The 17,432-nt window shown below is 45.6% G+C and overlaps 1 protein-coding gene across 1 annotated transcript in view; it reads left to right on the top strand.

The window, feature by feature from the left end:
* PDZD2 (PDZ domain containing 2) overlaps positions 1 to 17,432 on the top strand; it is a 227,294-nt gene that overhangs the window by 154,007 nt on the left and 55,855 nt on the right. The window contains 3 exon segments of the mRNA XM_006081480.3: positions 5,515 to 5,657; positions 8,327 to 8,459; positions 9,939 to 10,094. Coding sequence (XP_006081542.2) covers positions 5,515 to 5,657; positions 8,327 to 8,459; positions 9,939 to 10,094 — 432 coding nt within the window.

Raw genomic sequence — 17,432 nt, 5'->3', positions numbered from 1 at the left:
TCTGCTTATCTTCATCAATGCATGAATCCCACGTATTTCAAATACCATTTGGCTATGTGTTCCCAATAGACTTTAAGGGCAAAGACCTTATTTATCTCTCTGTCCTAGCTCAGTGCCTTGCACCTGTAGGTGCTCTGTAGCTATCCTATATAATAAAGAGGTGATATACAAAATGACCGTCACATCCTCACACAAGATGGCCGCCCCCATATGTCCATAAGATGGCTGCCACAAAATGGCCAGCAGGAGAGGGCAGTTAAGGGCAACCAGGCCGGCAGGGGAGTGGTTAGGCGTCGATCAGGCTGGCAGGGGAGTGGTTGGGGGGGGTGATCAGGCAGGCAGGCAGGCTAGCGGTTGGGAGCCAGCAGTCCTGGATTGTGAGAGGGATGTCCAACTGCCGGTTTAGGCCCGATCCCAGTGGGGTCCCAGATTGGAGAGGGTGCAGGCTAGGCTGAGGGACACCCCCCACTCCCCAGTGCACGAATTTCGTTAACCGGGCCTCTAGTTAGTTAATAAAGGCACCCAAGAGCACCAGGCCTGAGAGATGGACCCGAGTTCCAGCCCAGCACTCCAGCTGCCGTGTCCTTTCTCTGAGCTTCCACCTTCTCACCTCAGCATTTTGGTCTGATGACTAAGGGATGGCCACTTTGACATTATGATCACACATTTCTTCAGCGCTTACAGACTATTCTAAATAAGAAGGGAGAAGCAAGCAGTCTCAGAATAGTATTATAATTAGAGCCAGAGTATTTACTGCAGTGAAATTCTAGTTGGGTGATGTGTCTTCTCACATTTGGGGAAAAGATGCTGTTGTAAAAATTTATTTTGGGTTCCAGAAGAAGATGATGTCATTTAAATGCTGCCAAGACAGCTCCCTTTAATGTGCCAACCTGTTTGGTAAACAAACCCCCTTGTTTGCCTCCATGAAGAGGTGCACGTGTATGCTCACACAGTCCTTGGCGCTTAATAGAATAGGTAGGCCTCTGGCGGCATTCATGCAGGAGTCCATAGCGTCCAGTATTGTGGTTTGGCTTTTTCTCACCAGACTGACAAAGTCTCGCTGCCCTTTAAGCCCATGTGAGGGAACCACAGCCTGAGCCATCTGTCTAGACAGGATCTGTTTCAGAACTCAATTGTGTCTACAGCTGGATCAGTGTTCACACGCTGAACATTGGCAAACACGCAGGTCTCGCATCTGAGTGAGCCTCTTAATGTCAGTCTCAATAACTTCTGGAGAACCTCAAGATTTGTGGATAAACATCTTAGAACTGTTAATTTCATGGCATTTATGCATATTGTTATGTGTGAGGCACTGTTCGAGTTGTTAGAACCCATTGGTAAATGAGAGACAAGGTTCCCGTGGCATTTATCACATGGAAGGAGCCATAAGCAATAAATAAGCAAATAAACAAATGAGAAAGTTAGATGGTGACGAGTTCTATAAATGAAACAAAACAGGGTGAAGTGAAAGGTGGTGGCTGGGCAGTGTCATGGGTGGGGGGCTCACTGATACTGGATATTAGCAAAGACCTCATTAAAGAGGCAGTGTTTGAGCTGAAGAGTCAAGAAAGGGTAGCCCTGGAAATCTGGGAGCAGGATGTTCCCAGTGAGCAGCCAGCACATGCAGCTGCCCTAAGGCAAGGATGATAATGTTCCAGGAGCAGAGGAACTGAAGAACAGTGAGTGATGCGGAGAGCAGTAGGAGGTGGCTCAGGAGATGTGGGCAGGGCTAGACTACAAAGAGCGGTGTATGCCATCACCAGGAGCTAGCCTCATTCTAAGGGAGCTGTTGAAAGGTTTAAGCTGAGTGCATCATGACTTTTTTTTTTAAAGTTCACCCTAGTTGTGTAATGGAGAGTAGTGGCTTGTAGAGATGAGGAATTAAAAAAGAAGGACCAGATTGGAGACTATTGTGATAACCCAAGGTAAAGATGCTCTGGCTTTGACAGGATGGTGGCAGGGAAGAGGGGCAGAAGGAGATGGATGTGGGTTTATTTTGCTAGTAGAGCTTACAGATCTTGCTCATGGTTTGGGTTAGGGAGTAGAAGTAGGAATCAAAGATAACTCGTGGGCTTTTGGGTTGTGTATCCTGTTTATCTTGAGTAGATGATAGTACTTTTCCCATTGAGATAGGTAAGTCAGGAGTGGGGGGAGGAGAATCCTGTTTTGACCATACTGAAGTGTGTATAAGATACCCAAGAGGAACTGTAAGGAGGCAGTAATAATATTAATAAGACTTAATATTATCATATTTAAGTTGGCCAGTTGGTTGTTGGCCAGTACCAGCTTTTGCCAAATAAACTTCAAACACTGATTTTATTTTTAACTGAGCACTGCTTTCAGCTATAGGCAGATAAATTTAATGCCATACTGACAGTTGTACAATTGAGACTGATAACATCTGCCTCTTCCTGTCTCTGCCTTCCTTTGTGTACCTCTGAACTCCTGATTAGATGACCAAGAAATTCCAAGGCAAGGAAACTTGCATTGCTTTCTGTGACCTCTCTCCTTAGAGTTCCTACTTTCAATTATTGAAAAACAAAATAGCCCTCGCCAGTTTGGCTCAGTGGATAGAGTGTCAATCTGTGGACTGAAGGGTCCTGGGTTCGATTCCGGTCAAGGCTACGTGCCCGGATTGCAGGCTCAATGCCCAGTGGAGGGCCTGCAGGAGGTAGCCGATCAATGATTCGCTCTCCATCATTGATGCTTCTATCCCTCTCTCCCTCTCCTTTCCTCTCTGAAATCAATAAAAATATTTTTAATCCAAAAAAATAATTTAAAATAAAATAAAATATGTTATTGGATAAAAGGGTGAGGGGTGGTGTGTTTCTTGACTGGTATAGCTGAAGACTATATTACAGACTGGTCTTTTCTGCCGTCTGAAGCCATTTTTATTAGATGTGTATTTTATTTTGCTTTTAACTTGTGTGTTTGGGGCAGGGGCAAGAGTATGGAGTGAGGGTGTGAAGTGAGTGTGTGGGTGCTTTTGACAAAAAGTGTGTTTAACTTTCTGTGAAGGATACATGAGGCTATTCTTTCTCAGTTATCACAGTTTTGCATGTTTCTTATCACAAGTCCTATTTCTGAAAGGATTTAAAAATCTAGTATTGTCACACCATCTATGAGGCATACCTAACATGTTCTTAGACACGTTAACAAAAGAACAGTAGGGCAGGGGAAATGGTGGTGTAACTAGTAGTGGGGATGGATAGGCTTTTACTAATTTGGGCTAAAACCAAATGAGTTTTCATATTTCTAGACTCTCATAGGGGTCCCCGTGGCTCTTGGGAAAGAGTTCCATGGCTTTTCCTACTGGGAGAGGGCGGAGCACTGTCCCACATCTTTAAGACTCCGGAAGCCATTGGCATATCTTCCAAGGAAAAAGCAAGGCAGGCCACTGTCTGCTCTAGTTTCTCAACTGCGTCCTGAGGCCCAGGGAGGCAGCCACAGGCTGACCCATGTGCTGGTGTGGGATGCCCAGCGAGCCAGGACAACAGAGAACCAGTGTGTCCCTAAATGTGTTCCCTCTGAGGCCATCCATCTGATAGGCCACAGGCTCTCATGGCCTGGAAGTGTTGAAAGTTGCCATCCTTCTGGTAGCACTGATTCTCAAGGATGTTTCTTGAATCATTGGAGCTAAATGAGACGTTGAGGGCCAGGGAGGCTGTTTCTGAATGAGGAAGCGAGAAAGGTGTTCCAGAGGTCAGAGGCAACAAACCAAAAACTGTGGAATCCTAAGTGAGCTGATGGGATGATATAGAGATTGTTGACAAGTTCATGAACTGCTGTGGTAAGCCAGTGACTTCTGAAGTTACATTTGGCCAGACAGGCTTCGTGTGTCTGTGGTGAGCCGATGAAGGAGACAGTTGGCACCCACTGCATGTTGCCGGGGTAATGGAGCCCCACTGAGCAGCACTAGAAAAAGTTAGGATCCAACAGGTCTCTGTCTGGTAATAATTTCCCCAGACATTCCTATTGCTGCACATCAGTGACCGTTCAGCATCTGTTTTTTTACTATTGCATAAAGTTTCATTTTAGTTTCTGACAGTATGTATTTCAGATTGTCTAAATGCTTCACATTCCTTCTCTTTTGCCAGCAGCTTGAATGGGCAGATTGCCTATTTCTAGGGGGATGATGGCTTTGTCCATAGGGGACCTTAATGGTTCCATTGGACCTTCATGATGGATGAAGAAAGCAGATGAAGAATGCATTGGGACCCATACCCATGTGTCTAGAGCGAAAAAGAACTGTAGGTGTGAGCCCAAATAAGACTCAGAATAAACCACTGGGGCAGGTTTTGCTTTCTTTTCTCGGAATAGCTAAGTAGCTGAGGGAACTCAAACACTTTGCAGTGGGAATATGTTTGTGTCCTTGGAGTGAAATGAGAAGTCCATGGGGAATGAATGAACTGAATCAGAAAGACTAAGTGATTCTCAAGGATGTTTCTTGAATCAGTGGAGCTACTAGTAAGTGAGACGTTGAGGGCCAGGGAGGCTGTTTCTGAATGGGGAAGAGAGAAAGGTGTTCCAGAGGTAGTAGTCCAGAGGACTTAGAGACATTTATTTGTTTTTTTAAGAGGATAAATTTTTGTGACTTGAAGAATTTTTTAATGTATTGAAAGAGTATATATACCAATGTCTGTAGAAGTCGATAACAAATTCATCAACTAATTTACTGTTTTGGTTTCTCCTACCAAAGATCTCATTTACTGGTGTATGTTCTAAGGAAGTTTTAGATTCAATTCAATGTGATATTTTTAACATATATGCAGATTTTACTACTATAAGTAATATTTGATTACCTATCAACATTTATTATGTACCTAGAATGGGGAACTAGATGTTGGGATCATTGCCACCTATTTCCATAAATATCTCATTTAACCTTAATAATAAACCTGAAATATTAATAATTATCCCCACTTTAGAGGCAAGGAAACTGATGTTTTTAGGCATCAGGTGACTTTCAGAAGCATTAAGTGGCAGAACCGGGCTCAATGTAGCGGGAGTCTCCTGGCGCCAGGACCTAGCTTGTCTCCCTTTCATCTTCCCTTATTAATTACTAGCTGTGTGCACAGTGGTATCTGGGTTTCAGGCACAAGCAGCTTCACTTAACAGGATCCTGCTCAGGGAATTCAATAATCAGTCTTGCTGTGCTGTCCAGTATCATAGCCGCTAGCCATTAAGTAGGTGGCTATTTAATTTAAATTAAATGAAGTTTAAAATTCATTGTGTCCGTTGCCTCTCACACTTCAAGCACTGAATAGCCACCTGTGGCTGGGACTCCATGTTGGATGGTGCAAACATAGGCCATTCCCATCATCAGAGAACATTCTATTGGACAGCACTGCCAGCGAGGCTTGTTCCAATCCACAGCATTTTGTCTCCTGTGGTCACCTGCGATGTCTGTTGAAAAGTGATGAGTATTAGACATGATCCAACAGCTCCCCTCTCCTGCCTCAGTGCTGTGCGTCTGTCTGTGTACTTCATGGTGTGCTCACTTTTTCTTCCAAGGAGGAAGTTGGCCGGATATGGAAGCTGGAACTGCTTAAAGAATCGGATGGGCTGGGAATTCAGGTTAGTGGAGGCCGAGGATCAAAGCGCTCACCTCACGCTATCGTTGTCACTCAAGTGAAGGAAGGAGGTGCCGCTCACAGGTGACTAGTTAACTCTCTTACTTTCTCTTCCTTCTTATCCTCTCCCTTCCCTGTCCCTGGGCCCTGGGACTTCCACTTGGTCAAAGCACTGGCCATTACAGTTCACAAGGGTTATGCTGGAGCACAGAGGGACATCAGGCCTGAGTGGTTCTATTTAAACCTACCTCTGAGCACAGGAAGTGGCTAATTGCTGGGGATATTGTAGGCTCCCCAAACCATCAAGGAGAAATGGGATTTCTTTCTAGTCCACTTTGAGTTTCAAGCGAATGTTACTTATCCTAACTTTTGGATGCCAGTCATATGTGGTTTCTTATCAAGACTGTGCCAGATAACAGAATACCACATCCTGACATCCTAATTTCCAGAAGACAGTGGCTAATGACTTGGGAAAGTGATTGGTTTTAAATTCGACCACAGTTCACATGTGGTGTCAGGACTCTACACACACTTATATACTCGTATCTCTGTCCTGCAAATGTGACGGGGAAAAAGTAAATGTGAACCTTTCTCCTTGTGACCTGAAAAAAATTCATACCTCAAAACTTTTCCAGTCTGAACAATCATCTGCAATAGGAAGAGGGACAGTGCTTAGGCAGAGCTCGTACAAAAAAAGGAAGTCCTGTTGGAATTACAGGGTTGTAGCGGTCCCCAAATTTAAGGTATACCCTTGCCATGCTAGCTCATTGCTACCCTGTACAGTAAATCCTCTCTTAACATCGATAGGTGCTGCAACTTTAAGCAGAACAATGTATAACAAAGCCAGTTTTACCATAGGCTAATTGATGTAAACGAGTTAAATTCCTACAGCACCTCGTAAACATTTTAATGAAACGATGTTGAATGAAATGTTATTCAAGGACCTGCTGTACATAAGGCATCTACTGTTTGCAAGGCACGGTGGGGTATGTGCATGTTGCATGCCCACATGTATACCGTAGGCATATAGAGTTTCACCGGTGAGGAAGGTGAATGTAGTGTTCTGGAATTTATATTGTTCGGGCCAGGTACCCTGATACTGAGGGAGATATGGCAAACCCGAACAGTATTGGCCTGCCCAAGGCCAAGAGGGCACTCAGAAGTAGATCTCATGAGGTGGAGTTGAAGGAGCTGAAGGTTATTTAGTATAAAGAATGCAAAACTAACGAGAGAACCAGGGTACAGGCTAACAAAGTGTTTCCTGCTCATCAGTCCTCTAACTAGAAAGTAGGCTAATGACTAGAGTAGAGATAAGATTTACTACACTTGTCATTTATCTGTGTGACAGTAATTATTGAAGAATGAAGCTCATTTTTATCCAGGAGAGCATCATTAAATTCCCAAATGATGTATGCTTTAAGTAACTCCCATTGGGTAGCCGTTTTCCCACTAATCCTAGGCCTTAGGTTCTAGTCTGTCTTTGGAAAGTTGGCAATTAGGAAATTCCTGTGCCCAGAGATAAGCTTACATAGAGCTGTTCTTGTCTATTTTCTCTGTGAGCTGTTTATAGTGGGTTTCTCATTTCTCTTCACCCTTAGCTGGGCGTTGTGTGTGTTTCTGTCTCTCTGCCTCTGGGGTGTTTAGTTCACATGTGGGCATTCTGGTCAATAACAGGAGAGCAAGATGGAATGAAAGAGGGAAACGAATAAGGGGATGGGAACAGGGATGATCTCGGTGGTGCTGTGGTTAAGTCAATCCGGGAGTTTCTCAGCCTCACAAGATTTCCTGTCCCTTATTTAGCAATGAAGATGAAAAATGTCTGGTTCCTTTAGGATCATGGGAGACCAGACCCTTGGGGGTTTCAGTTGGAACCCAGGAGACTGTTGATGTACCATGAAGGGGCCTGCCCAACCCTCTGGCAGAGTGTGCCTCCCCAGACCCTTGACTCACCCTAGGGGAGCCAGTTCCCATGACAACTGTGCCCCTGCCAGCCCAGGGAAGAAAGCTCTGAGTCAGCTGTAATTTAATTGAAAGAAAAGAAAGAAGTAGAATATTTGTACACCTACGTTTGTAAACCAGTCTGATACCTGCAACAGCAATAGATTAGTTTCTTTCTTCATTTTTATGTTCATTCTTCTGCTGATGAAGCTTGGCTCTAGGGACACAGGATGAAAAGGAGCTGAGAGACTTTATCCTCAAGGTCCTACAACCCTGTGGGCAGGAGGAGATGGACAGACACATGCAGTGTGGTGTCCCAGGTGCCACAGAGGAAATATGGCCAGGGGTATGCCACCTGGAAGAAAGAGGGCGTGGGTAAGGGGATGATGCCTTTGCTCTCTTTGCGCTCAGCTCAGTGAAACACTAAGGACTGAGTCTGAGGGAAGGATGGCAAATAGGATTAAGAATGACTTGACTATCCTATAACCTTCAGGGCTGGCTTCCTCTATCATGGTCTCCACCCAAATGGGACATTTCATTGGCATTAATGCCAGGTTACATGGTGGTGACTTCCGAATGTGCCTGGTATGAGGTGACCACCTAAGATGATGGAGCATACTCCTCTGAGTGAGAACCTGGACTGAGCCAGGCCAAAGAATAAAGCACTCCCATCCCAATACTTCTGGTTGCCCCTGACTCCTTTTAGCCTGGTTTTAACTGTTTCCTGTCACCACCCTCCCGGCTCCAGTACAATGTCCCTTCTCAGGCCCAGGATGTCTTGATAAGGGAGTTTTTTCCCATTTCTGTTTCCTCAGGGATGGCAGACTGTCCCTAGGAGATGAGCTGCTGGTCATCAATGGTCACTTACTGGTTGGGCTGTCCCACGAGGAAGCTGTGGCCATCCTTCGCTCAGCCACTGGAATGGTTCAGCTGGTCGTGGCCAGCAAGGTAGGTAATTTTGTGCTTTTTTAATATTCCAATGGTGGTGTGAACTTGGAGCCCTCCCCAAGCACTATACCCTGTAAGGGGACGTTGGGGGAGGGATGCAGGAGGCATCCGATTGATGATGTTTCTCTCTCATCAGTGTTTCTATCTCTCTATTCCTCTCCCTTCCTCTCTCTAAAAATCAATTAAAAACAACAACAACAACGGGTTTGCTTGCTACACCTGGACTGTGAGCAAGGCTGTAGTGAAAGAAAAGGAACAGAAAAAGAAAATTCCCTGCGCTGGAGTATATCCATGGGGTTAATTTACTGAATCCACAGATTCATATTTAGGGAATGTTTAAGCCCTCTCATATATTCAAAATTCATCAGGGTTTTATGAAATGTGATTAGGGAGGGAGGAGTTTTAAAAACTTTACCTCTCCTTCTTTCTTCTTAGAAAATACTGACAAGAACTCTCTAAAAACTAGAGACCAGCAAACTCCCCAAAGTTCGGAAAGTTTTTCCCATTCAACTTCAAAGGGTGAATAGAACTGAGAATGCAAAAGCAAGAAAACAGTGGGCAATGAAGCCCCCTTATAGGTCTGACCTTAATGGAGTCTGGTTCCATTTATTTTCATTGACCTTGAAAAGTTGTTCAAGGGCTGCATTTATTGCAAAGATATCATCCGTCTCCAGTTTGACATTGTGATTCAATAAACAATCTGATCTCTCTCATGAACATATGCCAGTGAGATGAGCAGAGGGGAGAGGAGGATATGGTGGGTATTTGAGCTCTGTGCTAGGCCTGGGGCCACAGTGATGAGCAGAAATGGTGTTCAGTTTGGGGAACTCTCAGATAAGTGGGGGAGATAGACAAGTCATGCACTGCAAGGCAGTAACAGAAACAGTAAAGGACATTAGAGAAGAAAGGGGAAATGGAAGGCCTCCTGATGGGATCCAGGAAGGCCTGCGGGAAAGGGTACTCACGCTTCTTTCACCTAAGCCTTAGTCATGAGAGGATGGGTGGTCTAGGCAGAGAGGGCTGCTGGTAGAAAAGGCAGTGATAGGGCCAGGGACAGCCTGGGCATTTGGAAGTAAATATGGCTGGAATGGAAGGAAAGATGGTGGGAGATGAGTTTGGAGAGCTGGGCAGAGGCTAGATCTCTAAGATGTTGTCCTCTTCAATGAGGGATTTAAACTGTATCCTGAAAGCAAGACAGGGGAGGGCATCAGAGGATCACAAGTTCAAGGATCTTAGATTAACCATAGAAACATTCATCTAAGAAACACAGATTCTTCAGGGGGGAAAATGATTTGTGTTGAAATTGGGTGCACACCCCTGACATTTGAGGTAACCTTGCAAAGTGTGGAACATATATTCCATATAGTGTTCAGGTTGGGAGCATGTGACCACCCATAGCAGACTTTGCTGGTTTTCTTTGACCTTGACCTGGAACTGCTGGTGCCATCGTGTAATTCATGGACCTTTGTGTTCCCATAGGAAACCTCTGCTGAGGACCTCCTGAGGTTAACGTCTAAGAGTCTGCCTGATCTGACCAGCTCGGTAGAGGACGTATCCTCTTGGACTGACAACGAAGACCAGGAGCCAGACGGGGAAGAGGACGAAGGAACTGGCCCGTCCTCCATCCAGGGAGCTGTAAGTGCCTGTGGTTTCCTGGTGGCTCTGCTGGAGATGGAGTGCTGGGGTCAGGGATAAAAGCCTGAGATGGTGTGATAGGGACCATGACGGCAAAGGACCATGGTTGTATTTTTTTTCTTTCTTTATTTTTATGTTAGAATCTTCCAGAAAGATCTATGAGGGCAAGGCTTTTTGTTTAAGGAAAAAACATTGAAACTAGAAACACGGTAAGAGAGCAACTGGGTGTTAAGTTCAGTGAGTATATCAATTGGTAGGATGCTTAATAATATATATACAAGGGTTTTATTGCTACTCTTGATAGAGTGTTTGAAAACTGTTGTTTGTGAATTTAAACTGAGACTGAGTGATTTCTGGTTGAAAGTGGAATGTTAAAATAACACCATATTCATTCATGCAAAGCTGTATAGATAGGTCTTAAATTTTTAATCAAACCAGAACTCTCCATGGTGCATAGCTCTTCCTTACACAGCCTCGAGCCCGTGTGGTCTACTCTTCAGGCGCTGCCCGGCACAGTCGGGAGGGCTCTCGGTTAACTGTGGCCACTGTGTGGCTCCGTGGTCTCTGCTTTGTATCATTTTCAGTATAAACTCTCGTTAGCCCTTATTCCCCATCCAACCAGCCCCGGGCAGGGTACTCCCTTTCTGCCATCTGGAACCCCTCAGAATTGCTTGGTCAGAGGCTCTCTCCAGGGAGGTTATACTAATTTACACTTCTGGTAGTACCCAGCTCCCATCATAACCAATGTCATTATCTTTTTTTTAAAAAGCTACCAATTAATCACATATGGTTTTATATGCTTACTAGAGGCCCGATGCACGAAATTCATGCAAGCGGGCTTGGCCCTTGCAGCCGCTGCTTGCCTCGGTCCTCACAATCCTGGCTTGCCTCAGCCCTCACAGCCCCGGCTTCGTCCAGAAGGTTGTCCGGAAGGAAGCCCAAAAGGTCGTTCAGCTGACCGGTCTAATTAGCATATTACGCTTTTATTATTATAGATCATTGTGGTTTTTCCAAAGGAATTTCAATGCATTCTGCCCAACACACTTTACTTGGGGAACTTTAGGTGGCCTTTAAGTCTCACACCCGCAATCACCTTGGAGGCCACCTCACCCCGCTCTGCTTCTGCTCCATAGGGGAGTAGAGCACTCAGAGAGGTGGGGACACCGGGCTTCTTCCCTGGCTTACCCCCTGCGCCTGAACACTGTCCTTTGTGGCCATTCTCTTGAGGTCCGGTTTCCACCAGGAGAACCGGGCCTGAGACAGAGCCTGCAAGACCAGGAGATGGGCAGCTGGAACAGATCTTCCGGATGTCAGTCTGCCCTCAGGACCTTATAAAGATGCTGAACTACTGAAAAATATATATATACAAGGTGTCCCAAAATAATGTATCTACACTTTAGCGGCTGATAGCTCAATTTTGGAAATGAAATGTATTTTAATAAATACTGCCTTTATAATTATTCAAAGTATGTGCGTACATTTTGGGGGGCACTATATATATGTATACTTTAGTTCTATGTGTACAATCCAAGACTCTTTGTTTTAGAATTTTTAAGCACTAATGAACCACCTTAAATGAAAGAAACCTGGTGCTGTTTAGTCAACTAGGTAACCAAGCCCTTTATTCCACAGATGAGAGGGATTAAACCTGCTGCCAATTCCACTCAGACACTGACTGGTTTTGCACCTGTACGTGGTGGTGCGCTCCAAGCGCTTAGGCTGAGCACGTGTAATACAACCGCGAGGCCTGCCAGGTGCCCCCCTGTGATTTATTTTTCATGGCTACAATACGCAGCAAATGAGACTTTCCTTTCAAAGAGCCCCAGCCATGCTTCGGATAAAACCATATGGTGAATATCAAGTTTGAGGAATGGAGGCAGGCAAAAGGGAAATGGGGATGGGCGGTGAAATTCCAGTCATCTGCGTGATTGTCACCCATCTCGCAGCGGTCGGCGTGGGGGGGGCGGGGGGGGCAGCAGTGTTAACTAGAAACTTGTTAAAATACAAATCCTCACCTTTCAGAGGGGAGGGGGTGACATTCAGCTGGCTGCTCAAGGCCACAGACTTTCCATCCTAGAATCGTGTCCCAGTTTGTCCGTACCCTCAAAGGAAAGCCCCCCCCCACCCCCCGCTGTGACTTCCTCGAAGCTTCAACTGGCCAAGGTGGAGCTGGTTCCTCCAACCCCTGCTGAGATCCCTACAGCTACTCAGAGCTTGAAAAAAAATAGCAGTGCCCAAACTGGCAGCATCCAGCAGCTCACAGTTAAGGAAGCTCTTCCGAATGGTGTGATGGCCTCTGAGGTGTGGGTGTGGTTTTCTGTCAGTGAGATCATAGGCCAGCGTGGCATCACTGGCATAATGTTTGAAGATCAGTCTTTAACATCTCTTCCTTTTTTTTTTTTTTTTGTTTATTAGTTAAATGTTCTTGGACCATGAGTGATCAGAATGGTATTTGAATTTTTAGAAAGATATATTTTAAAAAAACAAAAAAACATGACAAATCCTCAGGTCCCACCGAAGACCTGCTGAGTCAGAACTCTGAGGGTGGCGTCCAGCAGTCTGCTTCTCAGTAAACCTTCCAGGTGGTTTGGACTCGGGCTAACGTTTGGGAATGTTAGAGCCCTCCAATAAAATGGCTGTGGCACTTGTGTTCTTACTGGCTACTCAAAAAGGGTATCCTTTCCCAAGTGTAAAGGATTACAGTTCTTTTTTTTCTTTTTTTAATGAGATTTTTCAGGGGGGAAACGATCCCTGCTCTGGCCTTCTGAGGGAGAGGCTGGTTTTAAAATGAAGAGAGGAAGAAGAGGTCCAGTGTAACAGGGCGTGAAATGGGTGATACCTCTTCAGTGGTTAGGAGCCTGTCTCCCTTTTTATATTTTTAACAACAACAAAAAAATAAGTACTGATTGCCTTTGCAAATCTGCTGTTGTCAAAGCTCAGTGAGGAAGGGTTTGCTTAGCACATCCATCAGCAGACCTGTCTCCGGCTTCCTCTGACATCAGGGAAGCAGTGCTAACATTGTTGGAATCACTAGTTTGGGAAAATCTTGGAAAACTTTGAGGTGTCAGGGCTTAAGCAGGAATAAAGGACCTCATCTCTCGAAAGGAGAGGAGAGCCAAGCTGGACCTCACGACTCTGTAAGTCTGACACTGGGGTTTGAGTCTTTGCTTGTTGGCAGCATCGAGAGGTGTGAGAGCCCGGGTAACAGCCTTCAGGAGAAGTCAGCATCCTCTCGGGTAGATACCTACCCAGAAACAAAGAGAAAGGAGAGGCGCTCCTGTGTTGTTTGAATTGAATAATTGATAAAGTGTTCACTGTAAATGTTTCCAAAAGTGTCTGGGTGTTGAGAACTTGTATTGCAGCATCTGAAAGTATCATTTCGGGTTAAATCAAGCTGCCCTGGATGGGAAGTGGGCGTGAGCTAGATTTTTCTGGTGAATTGAATTTAGAGCTTAATGCAAAGACCAGTGAGCACCGAATGTGCATTAGTATTAAAACAGGAAGCTTCCAGAGTCTGACTGACAATCTGATCTTCACAGAGAGAAGCTACTAATGCAGAGACACTGGCAGGACATATTGCATGATGGGGTCTAGGCATGAAGGATGTGTGTGTCTGGGAAGACTTCCTAGAAGAGGTGACTCTTAACACAGATTTTAGTGATACGTTTGTTCATGTGACAGTGGTTAATGTCATCTTTCTCTATTAGTAGAGGACCCATGGGGGTAGGGCCCACATCAGCTCTGCTCACTCCTGTATCCCAAGTGCTCACTGTCAGCTCTCAGCATGTATTATAGGATGGATGGTTGGTTGGACAGGTGGGCAGACAGGTAGATGGTTGCTATAACTTCTGTCATTCCTAGTGCACCTGCAGACTCCTCATAAGATTTGGTTGTCTTCCACTGACTTGCCCGTCTTCCCCAGCACACCATGAATTTAAAATGGGCATGACACATAGTAGGTGCTTATTATTTGTGTCTGAAAACTAGAAAGTCTGTCTGCCTTTCCCTTCTGGGTGTTTCATCTCAGACACAAATAGCAGTGATGTAGCAATCGGACAGGGTCTCTTCCTTTGAAGTAGGACATTTGTGGCAGCACCTCATGAACAAATGAGTAGATTTCGTGTTGTTTGATTGGTTAAGCTTTGAAACCTGCGAGCAGCTACAAAGAGAATTTCGGGCTTGATTTTTAACAAACCAACAATAACGACAAAGGACGGAACATCCCCAGGGAGCTGGTGAAGTGGGATGTGAGTGAAAAGACCAGGCAGAAGGCACCAGGGAAAGGACCATGGGCCTGCCCATCTCTAAGATGTGGGTTCTGGCGAATCGAGCTACAGTGCCAGAGCTACAAGACCTTGGGGATTAGCTGGTCCAAACTTTGCATTTTATAGGCTAGACATCCGTGGTGAGAGAAAAAAACCCTGAGCTCCACTGATAGCAAGCTTGTTCCCCGGACAAGTCACGTTATGGCTCTAGTCAGCTACGAGGGAAAAGCAGAAAAGAGACAGGAAAGGAAAGGTGAACACACCAAGAAAAGCATTCCCATGATGTAGCTGACCATCGGACCCCCAGCTTTCCCACTGGAGGGGCCTGTTCGGCAGGTCTGAGCGGGGTGGGGCCCAGGAGACTATTTTCAAAAGCATCCCAGGCGCTCCTGATGCTCGCCCACATTTTGAAAAGCAAACCTTTGGGAGGTGGTGGCTGCTGCGGGGAGCAGCAGGTTCAAGCACACCCTCTGTTGGCCGTATGGCAATTTCCATGACACAGTGCAGAGACAGGGTTCCTCTTGGCGGAGGACTGGATGAGGCCAAGACCTCTATGTGCGTGGTTTTGAGATAAGGGGAGGTTTTAGGCTCCTGACTGATCCCTCCTTTAGGATCGGGGTGTGAAGCCAAGGTGTGCGCGGTGCGTACAGAAAACCTGGAGGCACAGGTCTCCCAGCCACACTGGGTCTTCGTGAGCACAGACCTGCTTGCACATCGAGGTTCTCACCACCTCGTCGGACACCCTGGTGCACAGACTGCAGCTGTTGATGCAGATGCTGTATTATCCCGGCACTAGCCCGAAGCTGGCAGCCACACATACTGACCCCAATTCCCCAATTGTACCTTTTCTCTCCACTGCCCCCAACTGTGAACTTCCTCCTCGTTCCCCTCAAAGTCACAGACTTCCCCACGTAGGTCTCGGTTCACTTAGACATTCCCTGAGCCACACTTCCGAGGGCACGGCCCTATAGAAGATGTTGCTTGAAGCTCAGTGCCGTATGTCGCGTTGCCAGAGCGAGATAAGAAAGACCAGGCTGCAATCACTGCTGGCCAACGAAAATAAGATTTCCGCGTGGGGTGGCTTTTGTTTGGTTTGGTTTCAGATTTAAGGAGATGAAGTGATTATTTAGATGGGTGGGAGAGGGAATACTAGTATAAGATAAGAATAATTATTTGGCCTGGATGAATTGCCCAGGAAACTGCTGAAGTTTGAATTAGGCTTATTCCCATGGCACAGTTTCCGGGGCCTGTTCCAACTCGCTACCTGGCTCGGTGCTGCATTTTCATCCGAGCAGTTTGCGTTTCTCAAGGAAGTAAACAGCCCATGTGATCTGCACAGAAAAGCAAATGCGGTTCTTCAGCCTCGTGCGGCAGTGGTCTTCCAAGTGGGGTGAGCACCCTGGGGACGGATGGCAATTTCCACGTGGGGGGAGCCCGCTGGCCCCTTGGAGTGTGGGGGGAAAGTGCTAGCACTTAATAGAGATGTTCATCTCCTTTGAGATTGTTTTGTGCTTAACCGTGCATGTGCGCATTAGTGCGGTAATATTGGGCTAAATGGATGAACCTGTGTCAGGAGTGCCTCCTGGCCTCACAGCGCAGAGCCTTGTGAAATCCCCTTAGTGTGCAGTCAACTCGTTAGTGTCGTTCAGGTTTGAAAAATTCCTGCAAATTTCAGTGAAAATAAAACATGAGCTACTGGAGCATGTAAAAAGTCTCTTTGCCCTCCAATTAATTTATTTTATGCAAATAATACCGTAGAAGTCTCGAAGGGACCTCTCCCTTCAGGGAAGTTACTTCCTGTCCATTACAGGATGCCTTTCAGCACTGCCCCCTGTTACAAATGCTCCTTCTGTATCACCCCCGACAGATTGAGTTTATCTGGGTTTTTTTTAGGGGGGGGGGGGGAGTTCAAATCTCTTAGGGCTCACATAGGAATGTAAAGTAGGATATATTGACTTCAAGGAAAGTGGCAGTTCAGAAATGAAACTGAAATAAGAATGTCTTCTGCCATAGACAAAATGATGGCAGTTACACAGGGAAGGCAGTAGATGTGACTCATTTATGCACCTCTCTCTGAGGTAATAGAGCTAATTCATTCATGAGCTTCGCTCAGTCTTTAAGAGAACAGGAATCGTTGAGATGTATGTGTCTCTTGAGACTTGAAATAGAGATGGCGCTGATACACAGAGTCTTACTCTCGTAGGAGAAACAGGATCTCCCCACTTAGTTTCCATTCCAGTTACTGTGCTGGTTTTTTTTTTAAGGCAGATGACGGAGTCATCTCTGACAGTGCATGGAGTCACCTCTGATGGTGCATGGGTCAGGTAGACTAATAGGCAATGAGTGCTCAAAACAAAACAACACACACCTCATCTGAAGACTTCGTGAGCAGTGGAAGGTGTGGAGTTTTCTGGTATCTTTCTCTTTTTCACCACACCTTACCCAACACGGTAGTACGCAGCCGAGAAGTAAAAACAAAGCAAAATGCAAGAGGCGAGAAGGTGCCCTGTGGAATCCAGGGCAGAAATTTCTCAAAGAAATAGAGCTGCTTAAAATGAATAGAATTCTCCCCACCCAAGTGTTTGCTTGCCTAGGTCTTCGTTTGCTGTTTGTTTGCTTGGTTTTCCTTGCTCAGCTTTTTACACAAGTGACTGACTTAGCTCAGTGAATGACATTTGCAGAAAAGGTAAACCATGCCTCTCCCTTCTGGCTCTTGCTCGGATTTCTTCACTTGAAATGACTTTCCCTCCACTCCTGACTGGGACTCGGAAGCCCCTCGTTTCTCAAAGAGACTTTCCTAATTGCTCAGCCTTCTGTCGTCTCAACTTTCTCTGATTGCCAGTCTCATTTGTCATCCGTCCCATTTTAGCACTTAAAAATCAGAAAGACACCTCCTAATTTATATAAATGGGTAAGGTAGCTAGATTTTTCAAAATGTGCTGGTAACACTGTTGTTTCAAATTTATTTCCCCTAGAAACAAATATGTTCATGAATATTTGGGAAATTATCTTGTAAGCTAGTGGTGGCAAGTAGGTGGCCTGCATCTCACACACACACACCACCACCACCACC

Source organism: Myotis lucifugus, unplaced genomic scaffold (genome assembly GCF_000147115.1).
Source record: "Myotis lucifugus unplaced genomic scaffold, Myoluc2.0 scaffold_0, whole genome shotgun sequence".
NCBI lineage: Eukaryota > Metazoa > Chordata > Mammalia > Chiroptera > Vespertilionidae > Myotis > Myotis lucifugus.
The sequence above is the reverse complement of the archived record's forward strand: the minus strand, read 5'-3'. Positions and strand labels throughout refer to the sequence as shown.